This window comes from Gallinula chloropus, assembly GCF_964237585.1.
Source record: "Gallinula chloropus genome assembly, chromosome: 15".
Lineage (NCBI taxonomy): Eukaryota > Metazoa > Chordata > Aves > Gruiformes > Rallidae > Gallinula > Gallinula chloropus.
In genome coordinates, this window is record NC_140100.1 from 11,822,382 (window position 1) to 11,839,925 (window position 17,544).

At 45.1% G+C, this 17,544-nt stretch overlaps 1 protein-coding gene across 1 annotated transcript; it reads right to left on the reverse strand.

Moving 5' to 3' along the window:
* Nucleotides 1-3,738: 3,738 nt before the first annotated feature.
* IL20RB (interleukin 20 receptor subunit beta) lies at nucleotides 3,739-17,116 on the reverse strand (the record flags this gene model as incomplete). Its single annotated transcript, XM_084270950.1, has 7 exons — nucleotides 3,739-3,864; nucleotides 4,444-4,589; nucleotides 4,897-5,047; nucleotides 7,803-7,927; nucleotides 10,637-10,827; nucleotides 11,542-11,668; nucleotides 17,059-17,116. 7 exons carry the CDS (start codon nucleotides 17,114-17,116, stop codon nucleotides 3,739-3,741), a joined length of 924 nt encoding a protein of 307 aa, XP_084127076.1.
* Between the last annotated feature and the right edge of the window lie 428 nt (nucleotides 17,117-17,544).

Below are 17,544 nucleotides of genomic sequence, written 5' to 3' on the forward strand. Positions count from 1 at the left end.
TGTGCAATCAATAGTCTTTATACTGGTCTGCATTTAATAGATCAAATAATCCTTTTCTTTGAAAACCAGTCTTATCAGCATTTCTTCTGTTCTTACAGTCTTTGGGAGGAAGTTGGGGCTTTTTTGGGAATCATATCCCACAGGTTTCACACAGCATAGAATCAAAACTCACCCAGAGGTTTGTGTTTCATTTTCGTGCAACCTTATTTGAGGAAAGCAAAAAAGTGTATTTCAAAAGAAAGGGAGCCACTCACTGCCACATCACCAGAAAGAAACTGAGCAAAGTTACCCAGCGCCTGCTGCTCTTCACTCCAATTACTCGCCTGGTGTTTCTTTGAAATGTGGTATCTCAGCTGTGGGAGCAAAATCAGGTATCAAAGGCTACGGTTGCCATGACTGCTAAGGCACGATTAACTCTCACAGTGCACGGAAATGGACCCAAGAGAATGACCGATGGCAGCTGCCTGCATCAGTGGCACCCCGCTACAGGTCTATGGACATGCACAGGAACTGCTCATGCTCTGTACCACAGTTTTCAGGCTTCACAAAATGCAGCACGTACGTCAAAATGAGCAGCTTTCCAGGGACTTCCCATCAGTACCTCAAATTCATGGAATCACAGAATCATGGAATGGCCAGGGCTGGAAGGGACTTTAAAGATTATCAAGTCCCAACCCCCTGGCATGGGCAGGGACACCTCTCACCAGCCCAGGCTGCTCAAAGCCCCATCCAACCTGGCCTTGAACACCTCCAGGGAGCGGGCAGCCACCACTTCCCTGGGCAACCTGTGCCATGGCTTTACCACCCTTGGAGTGAAGAATTTCTTCCTAACACCCAATCTAAATCTATTCCTTTCAATTTAAACCATTCTCCCTCATCCTGTCACTCGAGGCCCTTCTAAAAAGTCCCTCCCCAGCTTTCTCATAGGCCCCTTTAGGAACTGGAAGGCTTCAAGTCTCTACAGATACAAAATGGAATATCCTGATAGAAATATAACATGGTCTTGCTGTCAGCGGCACTTAAACAATTCCTTTCCATCTCCCTTGTATAAGAACTTTATTCAGGTGTTTCTGGTTAACATTGTCTGGGCAGTTTTGTTCAACCATTCAACCACTTTGTTGGCAAAGAGGAAGGGCATAAAATCTATTATTGGAAGTGGGAAATAAACATATGCCTAATATGCAGCTGGAAACTAAATATTTTTAAAGCCCTTCACATTCCAATTAGCAAGCACCCCCCACCTCCCCTTTTCTTTTTTTATCTCTAAACAATTGCTGGTACTGTCATAATGCAACAGCATCGGGGGAAGAGATCAGAGGCACTGCTAACGCCCTTCAGACCTATACGCGTGGGATGAACAAGTCCTGTACCATGACACCACACTCATCACAATGGATGTTGAACAAAGGAAGGACAAACAGGAGGCAAAGAGCCCTCTCAGTCAGCTTTACCACCAAGGCCTCTGAAACGGGGAGCTATGTGTGAGACCTGCCCAGCCCCTCAGTGCTTGTCACGTCAGCCCATGCACATGCCCTTCTCCTTGCTCCCGAACCTTCTCCTTTTGGGGCCCACCACCATACAGGTGTTTGCAGGTAGGCATTTCTTGGTCATCAATGACGGCAAAACTCAGCCCTGAGTGTTCAGCACTGGGGCTTGCACAGATTTTTGGGCTGTGTAATTAACAGTAACGCCAAAGCACTGTATCCGATATTGTCCCGACAGAACTAAAACCACCAACGGGGGCTACGACCCGAAGCGAGGTGCCAGCCAGGGGCCGCCCGAGCACGGGGTAGCGTGGGGCTGACTCACTGCTGCCTTTTCCGCGGCGCTTTGTTGCCACCCGATGGCCCGATGTGAGATTGCGAGAGTTAAATTGGGGAGCATTCTTTCAGAGAGGATGGCTTACATTTCATTACATCCACCGATAGCTCTTTAAAAAAAAAAAAAATAATAAAAAGAAGCTTTTCAGCCCAAAGTCTTTTCGTGCCCTGCTAATGCAAGTGCTGCTCCGCAGGTAGCAAACTGCTGTTCTTCAGCCATGACTGCGAAGGACACAGGACAGCACTATTTTACTTGTATTTAGCAGGAATTCCTCTTCATCTTTTGCAATTTCCTTCCTTAAGATGATGACAAGATATCTGGAAGATCAGGCCTGGAATGGCCGCTGACATGGTAGTGCTGGGGTGCTTGAGACATCTGGAGTGAGCCCATCCAGAAGCATCTCTGGAGCGTGTCCCAGAAGGGCAATGAGGCTGATGAACAATTTGGAGCATGAGTCTGATGAGGAGTGGCTGAAGGAACTAGGGTTGTTTATCCTGGAGAAGAGGAGGCTGAGGGCAGACCTGATCATTCTCTACAACTCCCTGAAAGGAGGGTGTAGCAAGGTGGGGGTTGGTCTCTTCTCCCAGGTAACTAGCAATAGGATGAGAGGAAATGGTCTCAAGTTGCATCAGGGGAGGTTTAGATTGGATATTACAAAACATTTCTTCATCAAAAGTCAGGCACTGGACCAGGCTGCCCAGAGAGGTGAGGTGTCACTATACCTGTGACATGGCACTCCAGGGCATGGTTTAGTTGACATGGTGGTATTGGACAGACAATTGGACTTAATGTTAGGCATCTTTTCAATGATTCTCTGATTCTATGATCTATCCTGATATTTCTCTGCTAGCCACGATAACCACTCCAGCTGCCCCTCACTCTGGGCCTCCAGACAGCAGAAGCAGGTTTGCCTTGTGTGATGTAGTCAATATGTCCTGCTTCAGGTGTGGTGCTGAACCACAAGGGTGCCCAGCAGGCATCCTCACCACATCATTTGCACAGCTTTTTTTCCCCTTTTCCCACTTCTGAAGCCTACCTTTCGCTGTCCTTTCCTTACCGTTCTCCACTTTGATACCCTCTCATATAAACAATTCACCCCTTAATTGTTTTTTTCCCCTAATGATCCTAGATTTCCTTCATCCATATCCAGCTCTTGTATTTTTTGACACCCTTGCCTAGGCAGTCTTGGACCTACATAGTACTAGTGATGCTGCTGGTCTTGCAAAGCTCTGCTTCCCAAAAGGTCCCCAATGCTCCCTCCAACCTTGAAGCCTGGCTGTTTCTCACATCACTCCCTACTAAGTGCTGGACAGCCCTCATGGTGCTGTCTGTAAGTTTTGATGGCACCACACATTGTCATTTGCCACATGCAGAACGTTATAATGTGCCCAGTCTCTGTCAACCTCCTTGTCAATGAGCGTGACCACAGGTTAAGGCCTGCAGCCCTAAAAATGATCCTTTTCCAGCTGGTTTAGCCACCTAAGAAGCTCTTTACTGGCTGGTTAAATTATTTTTAAAGTGCTGAAACTGAAGTGGTTTGGAACTGAGGGACTGGGCTCTATGCTTATTCCTCTGGTGAAATCCCAGTGACTGAAAGGTAGTGGGCTCTGCCCTGCAACCATCAATGTAGCTGACAGACATAAAGGGAACGAGCTAAATCTAGTCGTGGCTATGGATGTGAAGGGCAAGAATCATCACCTGTGATCTTCCCTTGCTTTGTGTGCAGAGGGATGATGACACTATGAAGAGGAGCAGACCAGGCCACATGCTCATCATACACACCACCTTTGGTTTGCAGCAGCTTCTGGACACAAAGGAAACCACGTTACTGCTTGGCCCTCTGAGGAAGGTGGCTGGGGCACAGTGTGCCAGCCCTGCTTGGATCTGCTCTCACAGGCTGGTTTTCTCCAGGGTGGTCTAAAGTGTTTCTTGAATCCACAGTCGGAGAACCTCTTCTGAGGGCATCACACGCACCATCAGATCGCATCGCTCAGCTTCTTCACTGCTGCACAGTATGAGCTGGGTTGGGGGATCTGATACTTTCTGCAAAACAAACACACTCACTCAAACACCCTCCAGCTGAGGAGCCACTCTGCCCACTACTTTGCCCCACAAACCTTTCCTGTCTCCTTCCTGCCACAACTACCCAGGTCCTGGTGCTCAAGAACCCACAGTCCTGAAAGCTGCCACCTGCACCCTTGCATGAACAGGGCAGCACATTTAAAGTACTTCTCCTAAGTGAGCAAGGAAAGAGGCTGCTTCTGATGGCTGGTTTCTCCTTACCACAGAGCCGAGAAGCTCAGTGCTGGTACGAAGGGACATGAAGCAGCATTGCTGAAGCCACAGCTGCTCTAGGCAGGGAGCAGCTGGGCAGGCAGGGTCTGTCCATCCCTCCCAAGCTGCTTCCCCACAAGCACCAGGAGCATCAACCCTGTCCCAGGCACTAAGCCAAAGGTGGTGGCAGCCAACTCATGGGGGTGGGCTGCTTGACGCTGCAGCTCAGCTCAGCCCACTGGAATGAGCAAGGCTTCCTATGCATGTGTCCATTTTTTCCTGCCTGCCCCATGTTCCTGTGAACACCCAGCACCCTAAAAATCATTAAATCCCAGTAAAAAATGTTACCAGTGTTTCTGGCAGGACAGCAACAGGGCAGCAGGAATACTGCAAGATTTTCCTTGTTTTCCAGGTAAGGAAGGGCAGGGTCAAAGCAGCCACAGCAAAGCCAGCAGAGGAGATGAGGGCAGTGACCAGCCACAAGGATCTGCCACCTGGGAATAACAGAAGCAGCAAAACCTCTCAGAGAGATGGTGAGGACAAGGCACTCAGCAGTCAGCCTGCACCCTCTGCACCCATCCTGGTGAGGTGCTGGGTTGGCACACTCCAGAGAAGGACACCAGTGCCAGCGCAGGAGCTGCACACCCGAGTCTTTCTTTTTTCACCTCTCCCAGGGAACAAATGGGGAGCACATTTGCAAACAAGACAGCAGATATTGGCTGGAGACAGAAAGAAGAGCTGCACGCTGTTCTTCTTGGGCATGACTCCATGAGGGAAGCGGGAAGGAAAGCTGGATGTTACCTTGTACCCTCACACACTGTGTCTCGCTGAAGTTGCTGCTTCTGTTGATTGCCACAACATATGTCTGAGCTTTTACACAATAATCAGGTCCTGCCTCCATGGTGTCCAGGTGAACCACAGAACTGGCCTCTTTCACCACTTTCTGTTGCATCTGCCACAGGAGAGAGAACATCAGAACATGGGGCAAGGACCTTGCTGAGGGCAAGAGTCCTAACAGACTGTACTAGGAGAAAAGGAAGGAGTGGGAGGATTGTGTCAACAAGGGAAGTGGGGGAGAAAAGCAGCACATGAGGAAGAACAATGGAGTGCAGGATGAGATCTGAGCAGCATCCAGCATCACACACACACACAGACCCTCTAAGAAGCCAGTGAAGGTGTCCTGGCAGGGCAAGTCCTTCTCCATCAAAATATCCTTCTCCACAGAAATGTGATCTCAAGGGGCATTCATTTTAAAAGATTTCAAGGACAAAATCAGGTCAATGGCCACCTGGGGTGTGTAACTTCTTGCAAAAACCTCAGATCAGACATGTCAAACGTGATGATTATTTTAAAAAAAATGAGGTTCCCAGCAGAGAACTGTACATGTACTGACCAGCAACCTGGCACTTGCGACAGTCCAGTTGGTAGGAATGTGCTGGATTTGGCTAGGACAGAGTTCATGTTCTCACCGTAGCTTGTGTGGGCTGTGGCTTGGGTTTGTGCTGGGAACCATGCTGGTCACACAGGGATGTTTTCATCCCTGCAGAGCAGCACTCACACAGAGCAGAGGGCTTTCCTGCTCCTCACCCCATCCCACCTGCAAGTGGGCTCCTGGCTGAGCACCTGCCTGCCATGGGAAGTGGGAATGAAGTCCTCAGATTGCTTGGCTTGTGGGCATAGCTTTTGCTTCACCTATTAAACTGTCTTTATCTCAACCCATGAGTTTTTCATTTTTACTCTTCTGATTGTCCTCTCCATCCCACCGGGGTGGGAGGAACGACTGAGGGGCTGGGTGGTGCTTTATTGCCAGCTGGGGTTGAACCACGGCCATCAGCTATTCTGAGGTTTGGGGTTAATGTTTAGGTGATTAAGACAATATACTGAAGAAGAGTTAATGTTTCATTAAAGTAATCAGATAAAACCCAACATTATTCTAAGGTGTCAGAAAGCTCATAGACAAGGCTGATCTTGTTTACTTGGATTTCCAATAGTAGTCAAGAAGATCTGTTTCAAAAACCTGTTAAGCTAACAGCCATGGGATAGAAAGTCATTGGAGCTCTGAGGGTACTAAGCAGGCTACAATGGCACTGACCAGCCCTGCCTGGCCCCCTGTCTTCATCCTCCTGTTCATGGCCCAGGAGCTCCATTTAAGCTCTGCCCAGGACCTTCAGTCCCAGTATGAGCTATGCTGGAGGTATGCCTGTCTCCAGACCTGCCTCCAGGATGGACCTTGGACCTACATTGTGTGTAGCATGTGTTCTGGATGGCCTCTTGTTAGATACATCCAGCCTTGTCCTCCACCCCTGTCTCTGGTCCCATGTCCTTTCTGCTCCTGGCTGGTGTCCCTGTACAGACCCTGGGCCTGATTCATCCTGTGTCTTGGCTGGTGATGAGCTCTGTACCTGGCTCTGGTACCTGGCTCTGCCCACTGTGGTCAGACCCCATGGGTCTGTGCTTCCCTGGGGAGGGCATCTTGGCTCCTGGCTTGCCTGCTCACAGTGGGCAGCCCTGCTCCTGCTGCTTCCTGATAAAAGGAAGACTTTTGTATGGTTAAATTCCTAATTCTTTCTCAGAGTGGCCGTGGTGGAGACCCATGCAGATCTGTGTACACCACAATATCACCACAGAGCTTCTGGAAGAAAAAAAGAAAACTGATGCATGCTAATGATACTGAAAAGGATGAGAGCCAAATGTGAAGAACTGCAGGAGGGCATTGTAATAAACCCACAAATGAAATTCAACACAGGTACTTAGGAAATGATGCTCCTGAGAATTTTTCCCTTTCAATTTTGCAGTCAATGACTTGATCTTAAGTCGAGCATCCTCCACCAGAAACAGGAACTTGGGTTTAGGTGTCATGAATAGTCAGCTCTGTGGTAGTCACACATCTAACAATTGCTGGGAAAAGAAACCACGATTCGGCCTGTGCAGCAGTTCAGCTGCAGAACTGCCTACAGGAAGCTGCACGTTTTAAGGTTTACATGGCTTGAACAGAAATTCATCAATGAATACTGATAGCAGTTCTGGCTCAGGAATTTCCTCCAGCTGTGTCCCAGAAGTTTCAGAAAATAATCTCAACTTAATTACACACAGGCCCTCTCCTTATTATCTAACTTGGTCATCTCCATTGACCACTGGATGAGAGAATATACTGGTCTGACTTTCTATTGCTGCTTTCATGCTCTTATGTTCTGTAGTGCTATGGAGAAAAAGGACAAAATTGATGTCTAGTGAAAGCAGAAATACCCAAATGGACCACAAATTGTCACTGCTTCAGTGTTATCATGTGTAAGTGATGCCCTCAGCTGAGTCAGTTTTACATGAAGCTCTTGAGAGAACTTTGTCAACACCTCAGTGTGATACCTTGATCTTGGTCTAAGTGAGCCAAATGATGTTCAGAAAAGGTGGTAAGCATAAACACCTTCAGTTCCTGACTCCTGTGGAAAGAATGTGGTTTCTTTCCACAGTTAAGGTCCCTGAGGGGATTCCCCTGATTCCTCTTGCCAGAGGAAGAAATGTGGAAAGAACAGACAAGCTTCTCCACGGGTAAAAGTAATCCACAGGTTGTGTAGGAGAACATGGCACGCTGACTCCAGGGTGGCCCTCCAGCCTTGTGGCAGGAGCTTGGCAGTCAGGTCCTGGGCATGCATTTGCTCTAAGTACGTGTGCTTTCTGGTTTTGCCCCAAACCCCAGGGTAAAAACTCACCCTACTCTCCTGGCCCTTCTTCCAATAGAGAACACAGAACTGAAAGGCAGGCCCCATGTCTTCCAGCTCCACTAGTAAATGATACCCATCTGCTATGACCTTCATCAGAGGTGGGGTCAGGGAAGCTGCCAACAGAGAGAGCACCACAGTCACATCAGAGGTAACCTTACAAACTGTCTTCCCATTCCCAGAAAGGAGAGGAGGAGAAGCAGCCGGCGTGAGCACAGTAACACTGATCTGGAGTAACAGCTGCTTGATTCAGTGGAGCAGAAACTTGCCTCTGCCCTACTCCCACTATACCTAGGTGCTGCAGCAGACCTTCAGCAGGAGGAGGACCATGACTGGTGTTGCAAACAGGAGCTTGGCAATAGCTGAGTTGCACAGAACTTGAAAGGTTTTGTGTTTTGCCTGGGGGAGGATGTGTCTGGCCTGAGAGTCCTCAGCAGCAGCAGAACCAGCTGGGTTACCAGAAGTTGAGACACCAGATTAGGCCAGTTCTTCTGCCCCCAGGCATCGCCATCCAGAGCAGGAGCTGTGAAGCCACTGCTTCTCCATGGGAATTTTGGCAGATATTCAAAGGTGAAGGAAAAAGCAATACAAGCCTCAGGATAACTCTGGCAGTTCGCATGAATCCTGATTTTCTCTTATTATCTACGTGATTTGAGATAGACTTGGGCTGATGACCTGCTGTGACTCAAGTTTTTGTAAATGCATGCAAGTAAATCTGATTTGCTTCATGCTTACTTTGATATTCAAAGCTGGGTTTGATCTGGGGTTCTGCTGTGATGAATATTAGTGACCCGATCCGAATCAGTGAAGCCTGGAGGAAACGCCCCGCTGTAGCTCTGTGAGCTGAGAACAGAGGCAGCGCAGAGGTCACATTTACATCCCTTATCTGTGCTGGTATTTACCACACTGCTGTCACTGGAACTGGTTTCAGCCTCCTTGCTTTCAGGAAGGGGAACATACAGGCGAGATGTTCTTAAATGAACCCTTATGTCCAGTGAATTGCCAACTATACTGAGCAATATGAAAACATAAATCCAAGTCTGTTCATGATGAGCGTGCCAGAAATGGGCAGCATGGAAAGGTACTTTATACTTTGAAATTAAAAACTGAGAATCTTCTTAACATGATGCCACAAAAACCAAACCAAACCAAACCAAACCAACCACATAATTTGGAGGTTAAAACCAAATATGAGCAGACATTACAAGATACAACTGCTAAGCAAACAGGACCATTTATATTTATCCCTGTGCTGGCACACAACTATCTAACTGGGTACCAACTATCTGCATTTTGATAAATGAAGAAATTAGACTGCCTAAGTTGTTAATTTTAGGAAGATCTTTTAAAAGTGTTTTCCATGTCTTATCTTACTGTATGTGTACACATAAAGCTTTGACACCGGAGGTTTTTTAGTCTAGATATACTCTGGGGTCTGCTGATGCCCTGGCAGTCTATGAACCACACTCAGAAGCTGCGGGTTGCTTTGAATCCCTTAACTCAGATTCAACACCAGGTTTCTTCGGAGGTGTGAAAGCAGAGACAAGAGACACTGTGTAGTAAAAATGCAGAAGGACCAGAACTTAGAGTGACTTTTCTTTCTCCGTTAAACATTTGTCTGTGTAAGTGTGTTCACACTGCTGCCTACTGCATGCTGCATCCTCTGAACTTTCAGTGTGGCCAGAGGATTGTGCTGAGGTCTCTAAGACCCAGGACCAAGCTGTCAATTACCATATCACAAGAAAGTTGCTGCTTTTCTTCACGAAGAGGGTCAAGCTAAGGAATATGCTCCCTTTAACTCTGCCTGACAGCGTGGTCTGTGGCTCAACTCTCAGGAGGAATCTTTCATCTAAAGCACTATGTAGAAAACACTTCCACATCAAGAGGCACACTCATTGACTTAGGTGGCACTTCTCGTGGTGCTGCTGTCACTTGCTGCTGTCTGAGCGAGGACTGATGACTCTTGAAGTAGTAGACAACTTCGAATGACTGATGAAGGTTTAAGATCAGGTCAACTCTGGTATTGGACAGGCAGTTTGTTCCTTGGCTAAAACTGCTGACTGCTGCCCATCCCAGAGCTGACCTCTCATATTGACCTCCACAGAAGTTTTCTACCACAGTTTTTATTGCTGAAGGCAGTTGAATACATGGCAGAGAACAGAGATAATGATTCCAGGCAAACAGTGGAAATAGTCTAATTTTAGGTTGCAACATGGTCCCTGGGTCTCAAGTGTTGCAGAAGGTGAAAGAATATGGAGAAAATTCCCTGCATTGCTGGGATGGCAGCAATGCCACAGTTTCCATTTTTCTTTGCTCTTCTGAGATGACTTCATTCATCTGACAACATGGGAGGAGGGAATCATGTCAGGAAAGGAATGGGATGTCCAGGACAGCATGAGGCACATGGAGGATGATGTGGCTGTTTTCTAGCATAAGTCCTTCTGTAGGATCAAGTTCTGGACCCTTGGAAGTGACTAGATGACATAGATTAGATGGAGCATTGAGCACACCCCTGATCAATCAGAACTCTTCAAAATCAGGGGAAAGAGTGGCCAACTGTCCAAAAGAAATGTTTGGAGACTTCTTACCTATCTCTGAAGCCCTTAAAATTCAAGCCCTGGTAAATTTGTCCCTGCCTCAGGACCAAGAACACAGTGAGGATGAGACATCCCAACCTGGCGTGCGAGTAGCTGAGAAGTGGGAGGTGCCTACCTGGGCTTTGCGTGACACGCACAGAACACAAACATGCTCGTGAGCACTCCCTCAGCACTGAGCTCCAGGAAATTAGCACAACCAATTAGCTTAAGCCAAATAGCAGGACTCACTTGTGATGCGATTGAAGAAACCGTTGAGGGTGCCCCACGCTGATCTTCTGGCCCCAACATCTGCCCTGACACGCAAGTTATAGGCCACAGTGGCTGAGATATCCTCTGTGATGTTACACACAGTGGCGGTGATGAGGGAACATTCATAGGTGGGAATCCAGCTCTCGTTGGCATACTCTCGTTCATACTCCCTGAGGAGAGGAAAAGAAAGCAGACAGGCCACAGTCTAATAGGAGATACATCTGTGACAGGGGCTACAGCTGCTAGCTGGTTCTTTCCAGGTAAAACCAGTACTGGGATACACTGGGGCTGGAATACCCAGAGCATATCAAACCAGTATGGGTGTGCTTCAGATCTTATCTAGAGAAAATCTCCCAGAGCCAGCTTGTTCATGAGCCAACTGTAACATGGTATTGTAGGAGGTGGAGATGGCCAACGCAGTGTTGATGCAACAAATTCTGCCCACTCACCTGACTTGATCATCCCTGGCAAACCAGCATTCCTAAAGCCATGCTCTGATACAAGTCATAGCTCAAGGTATATCAGAAAACTCCTGTAAATTGTGTTAAACGTTTAAAGAATCAACAATGAATAGATCTCAAATGTCTTCTCTTCCCTCTTCTAAATAAAATGCTGATAATTTCCCTAACTTTTTATTTCTTCCTACAGAGGCAGTTTTTTGTGCTTAATTGCATGACTTGGATTACTCGGGTATCTATTAACCTGCAGTCAGTCTCATAATTGGAGCAGAAGGATTTTTTTCCTCCATTTATGATCAACAGTGCAAGAGTATCGAAATTCTCATATGCCTGTAAACTGAGTAGTGCTCAATACACTGAGACTGTGGGATGTCAAGTCTAAGTAAGCAGTGTTCAAAGAGCAAAGAAGAAAAAAACAGAAGTTACCCCTGAAACTCAACAGAGTATCTCACAGTTTCACCCTGGATGGACACTGGACTCCAAGTTAAGTAGTGTTTCATGTTGGTAGAAAGAATAGAGATATTCTGAGGTGCTGGCAAAGAAGCATCTTCACCTAAAATTCCCAGAGAAAAGAAAAGAAAAAAGATATATGAATGTACAAGGAAAAAAACCTTAGAAGAACAGTTCAAAACTGTTTTGCATCAGAAATACACACTCTGCAGTTCACCACTGTCACTTCAGTGTTTGAAAGTGTTTTACAGAGAAGAAGAAATGACAACCAAGAGGCAAACGACACAGCAGTTCCACTGGCACCACTCACAGAAAGGCACACACACGTGTTCGTTATTTCAGAGTTTTTCACTGTATCAGTAAAACAGTGAGAAAGGGCCAAGCTTTTATAAAGCCATCCAATTAGACTTAATGAATCAAGTAACAGATACTTTATTGCACTCTCCAGAGCATTCCAATGGATTTCATGGTTAGAAATCTGCAGTTTCTTTCCAAGCTTGATGGAATGGGACATCCTAGCTCTGGTATGGCTTTTTTTCATGTTGCAGGATTCTAATAATGAGCTTGTAGTCAAGTACTTCTTAGTGGAATAAACTATACAATAGGCTATAAATGAAGTTCTTACATTACTCTGAGATTATCAAACCATAAATCTGGGACAATACCTACAGTGTAAATAGTCTTATCATGTGCTGTGTTAATGCAAAATCCTTAGCAGTGTTTGGACCAGAGCACAGAAGGCAGGATTCCCCATGGGCACATCCCACACTACGAGATGGGAACAGACTTATTGCTGTTCTGCTACATTCCAAGAAAATCATGTTCTCTCTGCTCAGCAGGGAATGGATCCCAAGGAGCCACTGGGAGGGGGAAATAGAGGGAGTGGTTTCAACCAACTCAGCACTGCAGTGGTCATTTCAACACCTTCCCAGAAACAAGGTAACTGTTCTATCACAATATATCTACATTATCTGAAGATTATTTCCTAAGTATTGTTTTTCATTACATCTAGTTCACTTAAAAAGGCCTATCTTCCATTGGTCTTTAACTGTTGTTGAAAGAGTGTGTCTTCTTTTAAGCTATGTTAACCAGTTAATGTCAGTTGTTCTACCCAGGATCAAAACCAGGTCGAGAAGTCCCTGAGCAATGTTTTCATGGTGATATTCTTTTAAAGTATTGGAACAACACCAGTCATTGTTCTGCCCATAGAACATTCCCTGTATTCATGTCTTTATAAAATCACTAATAACGTGGAGAACTGTGATGCCAACTCCTGCAATTTTTTGGCATAAGTTGTAGGGATCCCTTGACACAATGCTTGGCCATCCCTTAAACTACAAGTCAGATATCTCTGGGATGAGAAGCTTTCTTCCATTTAGATATCAGGAGAGTCACTGTCTGCCATAATGGCAGGTCCATTGCTTCTGTCCAGTTGGGAGTCCATAACACTGTCAAGGCACTTTTTGCCTTTCTTTAAAAACAAAAAAGTCTTTATTAACCTTCACTCTGCATCTCAACCACCCATTGTTGTGAGAAGATACTCTTGTATCTTCCGTGCTTCTCAACATTTAGACTGTTAGCTACTACTTCTCCTTGTTCTCTCTGTTCCCACGTTGATTTGGGGAGTTGGCAGACCTCAGTGTGCGAATTTCATAACAAACTTCAGTTACATGATCTAGTTTTTCCGCATGACTCACGCACACAATGATGTTCCAGGTCTGAACAGGGGTGAACTGCACTGGAGTGTTTCCTAACTTTTTAAGTCCTTGACTTTAGGCCTTTTTGGACATATATGGTCTTGTGTTGAACAGTACTGAACCCTATCTTATTAAACTGTCTAGAAAGACAAGAAAAGAAGTTCTGAGCTAGACTACATCTCTTTTAATGGCCCAAAGATTATTTTGTACCTGATTGAGACCAATCTTCATTTCCTTAATTTAGGATGCTGTTTTCCTGTTTTGCTGGCAAAACCAGTGACACTTCTGTTGGCATGGTGAGACCTGTCCCCTCACTTCAGCTGAACCACAAAAGTTTGTATACAGGCACTAAGGCTTCTTTCTGCCTTTCATGAGGAAAAACTCTGGGCCTAACAACAGTCTATAGAAATGCTGACTGATTTAAGCTTCTACTTGGTATTAATAGATTTGGGATGGGCAGAAAATCTGCTATTCCTAAGAACTCTTTTCCCAGAAAAAGGAGCTCTGTAAAAACCTAATACTCATATCTGTTATCTACAAAGCATATTTGCTGATTTTTACAGGGCCACATGCCTTCTGTGGCAAAGCCATAGCACCCAGCAGCTATTAATTCAGTGTATTTGTGGAGTATTTGCACCTTAGTGTAAAAAAATTCAGTCTCCAGCACTGCAGGTAAGGTGGTGGTGATAGGGTATAGCATTACAGACACATAGTTCCTACTGGTCTGGACATCAGCCTTCAGATAAAGGGAACAGCATCCCTGGAGAAAGATATTCCTTACTTTTCATAATCAAAGATATCTGTGTGGGCATGTGTGTGTATATATATACACACACATATACTTTATATGTATATATATATATGTACTTATGTGTACAGCTGTTTCATATAAAAATTGTATGATTTTGTGTTTGTAAGGGTAAATAATTAAATAACAAATACACCAAAGTGAAACTCATGATTCAGTTTTAGCCTGTCTCACTTGGTTGCATGTACAGAGATAACTGTAACTGTATCATCGTGCCCTACTGCAAGCACAGTGGGCAGCCCTCAGGACTGGATCAAGAAGGCATAAAGCAAAGACCTGAGACCATCTCATCTGGCACACACGTTAAACGCGTCCCTGGGCGACAGAATGATGACGCACTTCCCTGCTTTCTGCCTGGGACCCAGAGCCATGCAGAAAGCTGTGGTATGGAAGAGAGGTTCATGCTTTTCTAAAACCCTGTTGATCTAGATGTAACATATCCCTTATCATATCCAAATGAATTAGATTCATGGTTTCTTCAAGCCATCTGTCGCAACAACCCACAAAACAATTGTCAGCAAATACGTATTTAACACTGGGAGAAAGGACAATTCTAGGTAATATAAAGGGGGAACATGTCAAGTGTAAACAGTGAAGTGTGTTGTTTTGGTGCTGAGATACTCGATTAACTCTGGTCTGTGTGTTTTGAAGGGCAAAGAAACAAGAATCATACAAAGTGCAAGAGACAACTGGATGCAGGATGCTGTTAGCCTGGGGCTCCGTACCACTTCTATTTGATCTTGGATTCACAAGCAGTATGCTAATAGCCTAACTAAAAAAGCTGAACTGCAGTCTTTCCAGCCAGGGTACTGACTTACCCTACCATCTCCAGTCATGCCAAAGAAAACCATGTCCAGATTTTCTCTATAAATAGCATTTTTGCATCCTGCCCTATTGGCACTCTGTTCCCCTTCAGATGTTACACAGAGAATAGATTTCCATTCAGAATGATTATGACTTCTCTTGTTTAACAATTTTCTCCTCTTTGTGTCAAAGAATCTACAATTAAAAAAACCCCAAACCCACAATATTTTAATATCAGGCCCAGAACACTTGTCTGCCTTCCTCTTCAGTTTAAAATGCCTTAAATAAACCCAGACAAAATTCCATTGCTCCAGGATAGATTTTGATTCCCTTCTTTCTCTGTGAATATAGAACAAAATGGTATTTCATAGCTACTACTACCATCATTACTTGCTGTTACTCCATCACTACTATCACCATTACATATAAGTGAACTCTGAAAAAATACTACTAACATTTCCTTATTATTCACAATAGCCTCTCCTTTCAGGGTCTCAACAGACACAAGAAGAATCAGTAACTCCCGAGTTAGTGCTACACAGTGTTCAGAGGTGCTTTCCCTCATCTGTGTGTTTTCTGGCATGTCTCTTAAACTTCTATATACACAGCTGAGAAATCCTTCCTTACTGCTGTGCTAATAAGCACTGGCTTTTACCTTCTAAGCACTGTACCATTCAATCTCCTTTTTCTAATCTGGAGGACAACAATGTCTTCTGGTATCTTTGAGCTTCTAGTAACTTTCAGCATGGTCTGCCTCTCTGCATTTGAGGACATTTCAGTGGAGGGGAACCTGACAAGGGAACTCTGAATATCAGTGACAAGAAAATAGAGCAATTTCTACAACACCCCAAAAAGCTAAAGAAATTTCTCTGTAAAGTTAATGGTGAAAATGAATGCCATACATCTTTAGCTCCTAATAACATAGTGTTTTAAACCACAATAATCAATTACGCTGAACAATCTCTTCAGCTCTAACTCCAACCCGAAGTCTGTGAGAACATCTCCACCTTCAATTACCAACTGCAAAAGGCAAGACCCTGGTACATATTCCCCTTGCCTGTTTTTCTGTCCAGCACCCAGGATACAAAGCCTGGGCCAAACAGGAACCACACTGTCTTCCAACCTGGTGTCTCTGCTCTGTGTAACCATGGGCATAGATTCAGACATAAACATTAAACCAAAAAACTTTCTTTGCTCTAAAAGGAGAGTAGAACACACCTTTTCATTTTTCAGGTCAAGGCCAAGAGAACGGGGGGGGACAGTCTAAGTTATCCACCTTTCTCCCCTACTATCTCTCACAGTGTGGAAGACAGAATTGGATGAGTATGTCGCTGAGCGAGGCTGCCACTCACTACACACACAGGCGACATGGCTCCTGTGCAGAAACATCACACAAGTAGTCAGGTCTTAAACAAAAAACCAGTAAAAACCAAATTTCTCTAAATATTAGTTGCCCAGTTTTATCATCTTTAAAAAACCACATTTGTTGTGATCTTCCCTATTCCACAGGGTAAACTGTCAGAGTTTATACGACTTGACGCTGAGTCAGTGGTTTCCATACCTAGCAACTAAGAACTATAAATAATGATCCAAAGTGTTTTTCTGGCCAGAGAGGCTATAAATTTATTCTTTCTGAGGCAGAGAACAAACTGGAGCAAGACACAACGTGAATTCAGGAGCTAGGATGGCACAGTTAGAGAGACAGAACTGAGCAAACTCTGGTACAAATAGCATGACTTCCTCTCAGGGTAAAGGAGACCCTCAGTCAACAACTTTTGAGCTACTTTGTATCCTTCCTCTCTGACCCTGCACCCACTCCACAGGCAAGGCACACCGTGTGCTCAGAGATCATCATTGAAAGAGGACTTGAAAGCTCAGCTTCTCACAGAAGAGCAGAACAGCAGAGACAAACACAGTGTTAGCAAGGTAATTTCCTTCAAACCAAACCTCCCCTTTAGATTTCGGAAATGACTTGCAGAATTTAGAATTTATGGATTGTCTTTTTCATTTCCTTATTCTAGTGTTACTTTTAGACAAAGAATTAAAATTCAAGATCACCTGACCTCACACACTTAGGCTTAACTTTTGCAGAGACCTATTTATCAAAAGGACTAAAGAGTTTTTGTTTCTCAGAAGCTCTGCGTCTCCTGACTTAAGCCAAGTGAAAATATTTTAGCCATTTACCTGTGAGATTTGGTGCAATCAGAGTGCAGAGGAAGAAGCAGACGAGCTTTAGAGACATTTTGCTTGTCGCCTTTTCCCATGTTCAGGCCCTGCTACGCGGCTCAGAAGGTTCCCTTCCTAGACAGGGAGCCCTGTGTGAGCCAGCCATGGTGCGGGCAAGGTGGTGACTCCAGGGGAATATTGCAAGTGCCACTTCTCCACCTGTCTGCGCCAGTGCCAGAGACGTACGTACGTTGTTTGTCAGGGTGTAGTTACAGGGAGTGCCCGGTAATGTGGTGCCAGCATTTCTTTACAGGTCTGTGCAACTGCTTGGCTAGATGACATAACTCTGTTTCACCTAATTAGCAATTATACATGTTAAAGAAAGGCATTCTAAGGAGGAAGCGTTGGGTATTTCCATGTAGTTTATATAGCTGTAAATGCTCATTTTTCTGCTCGGACCCCAAATTAGGAAATGTTTCCAAGCATCAGGAATGTTCCCTGGTA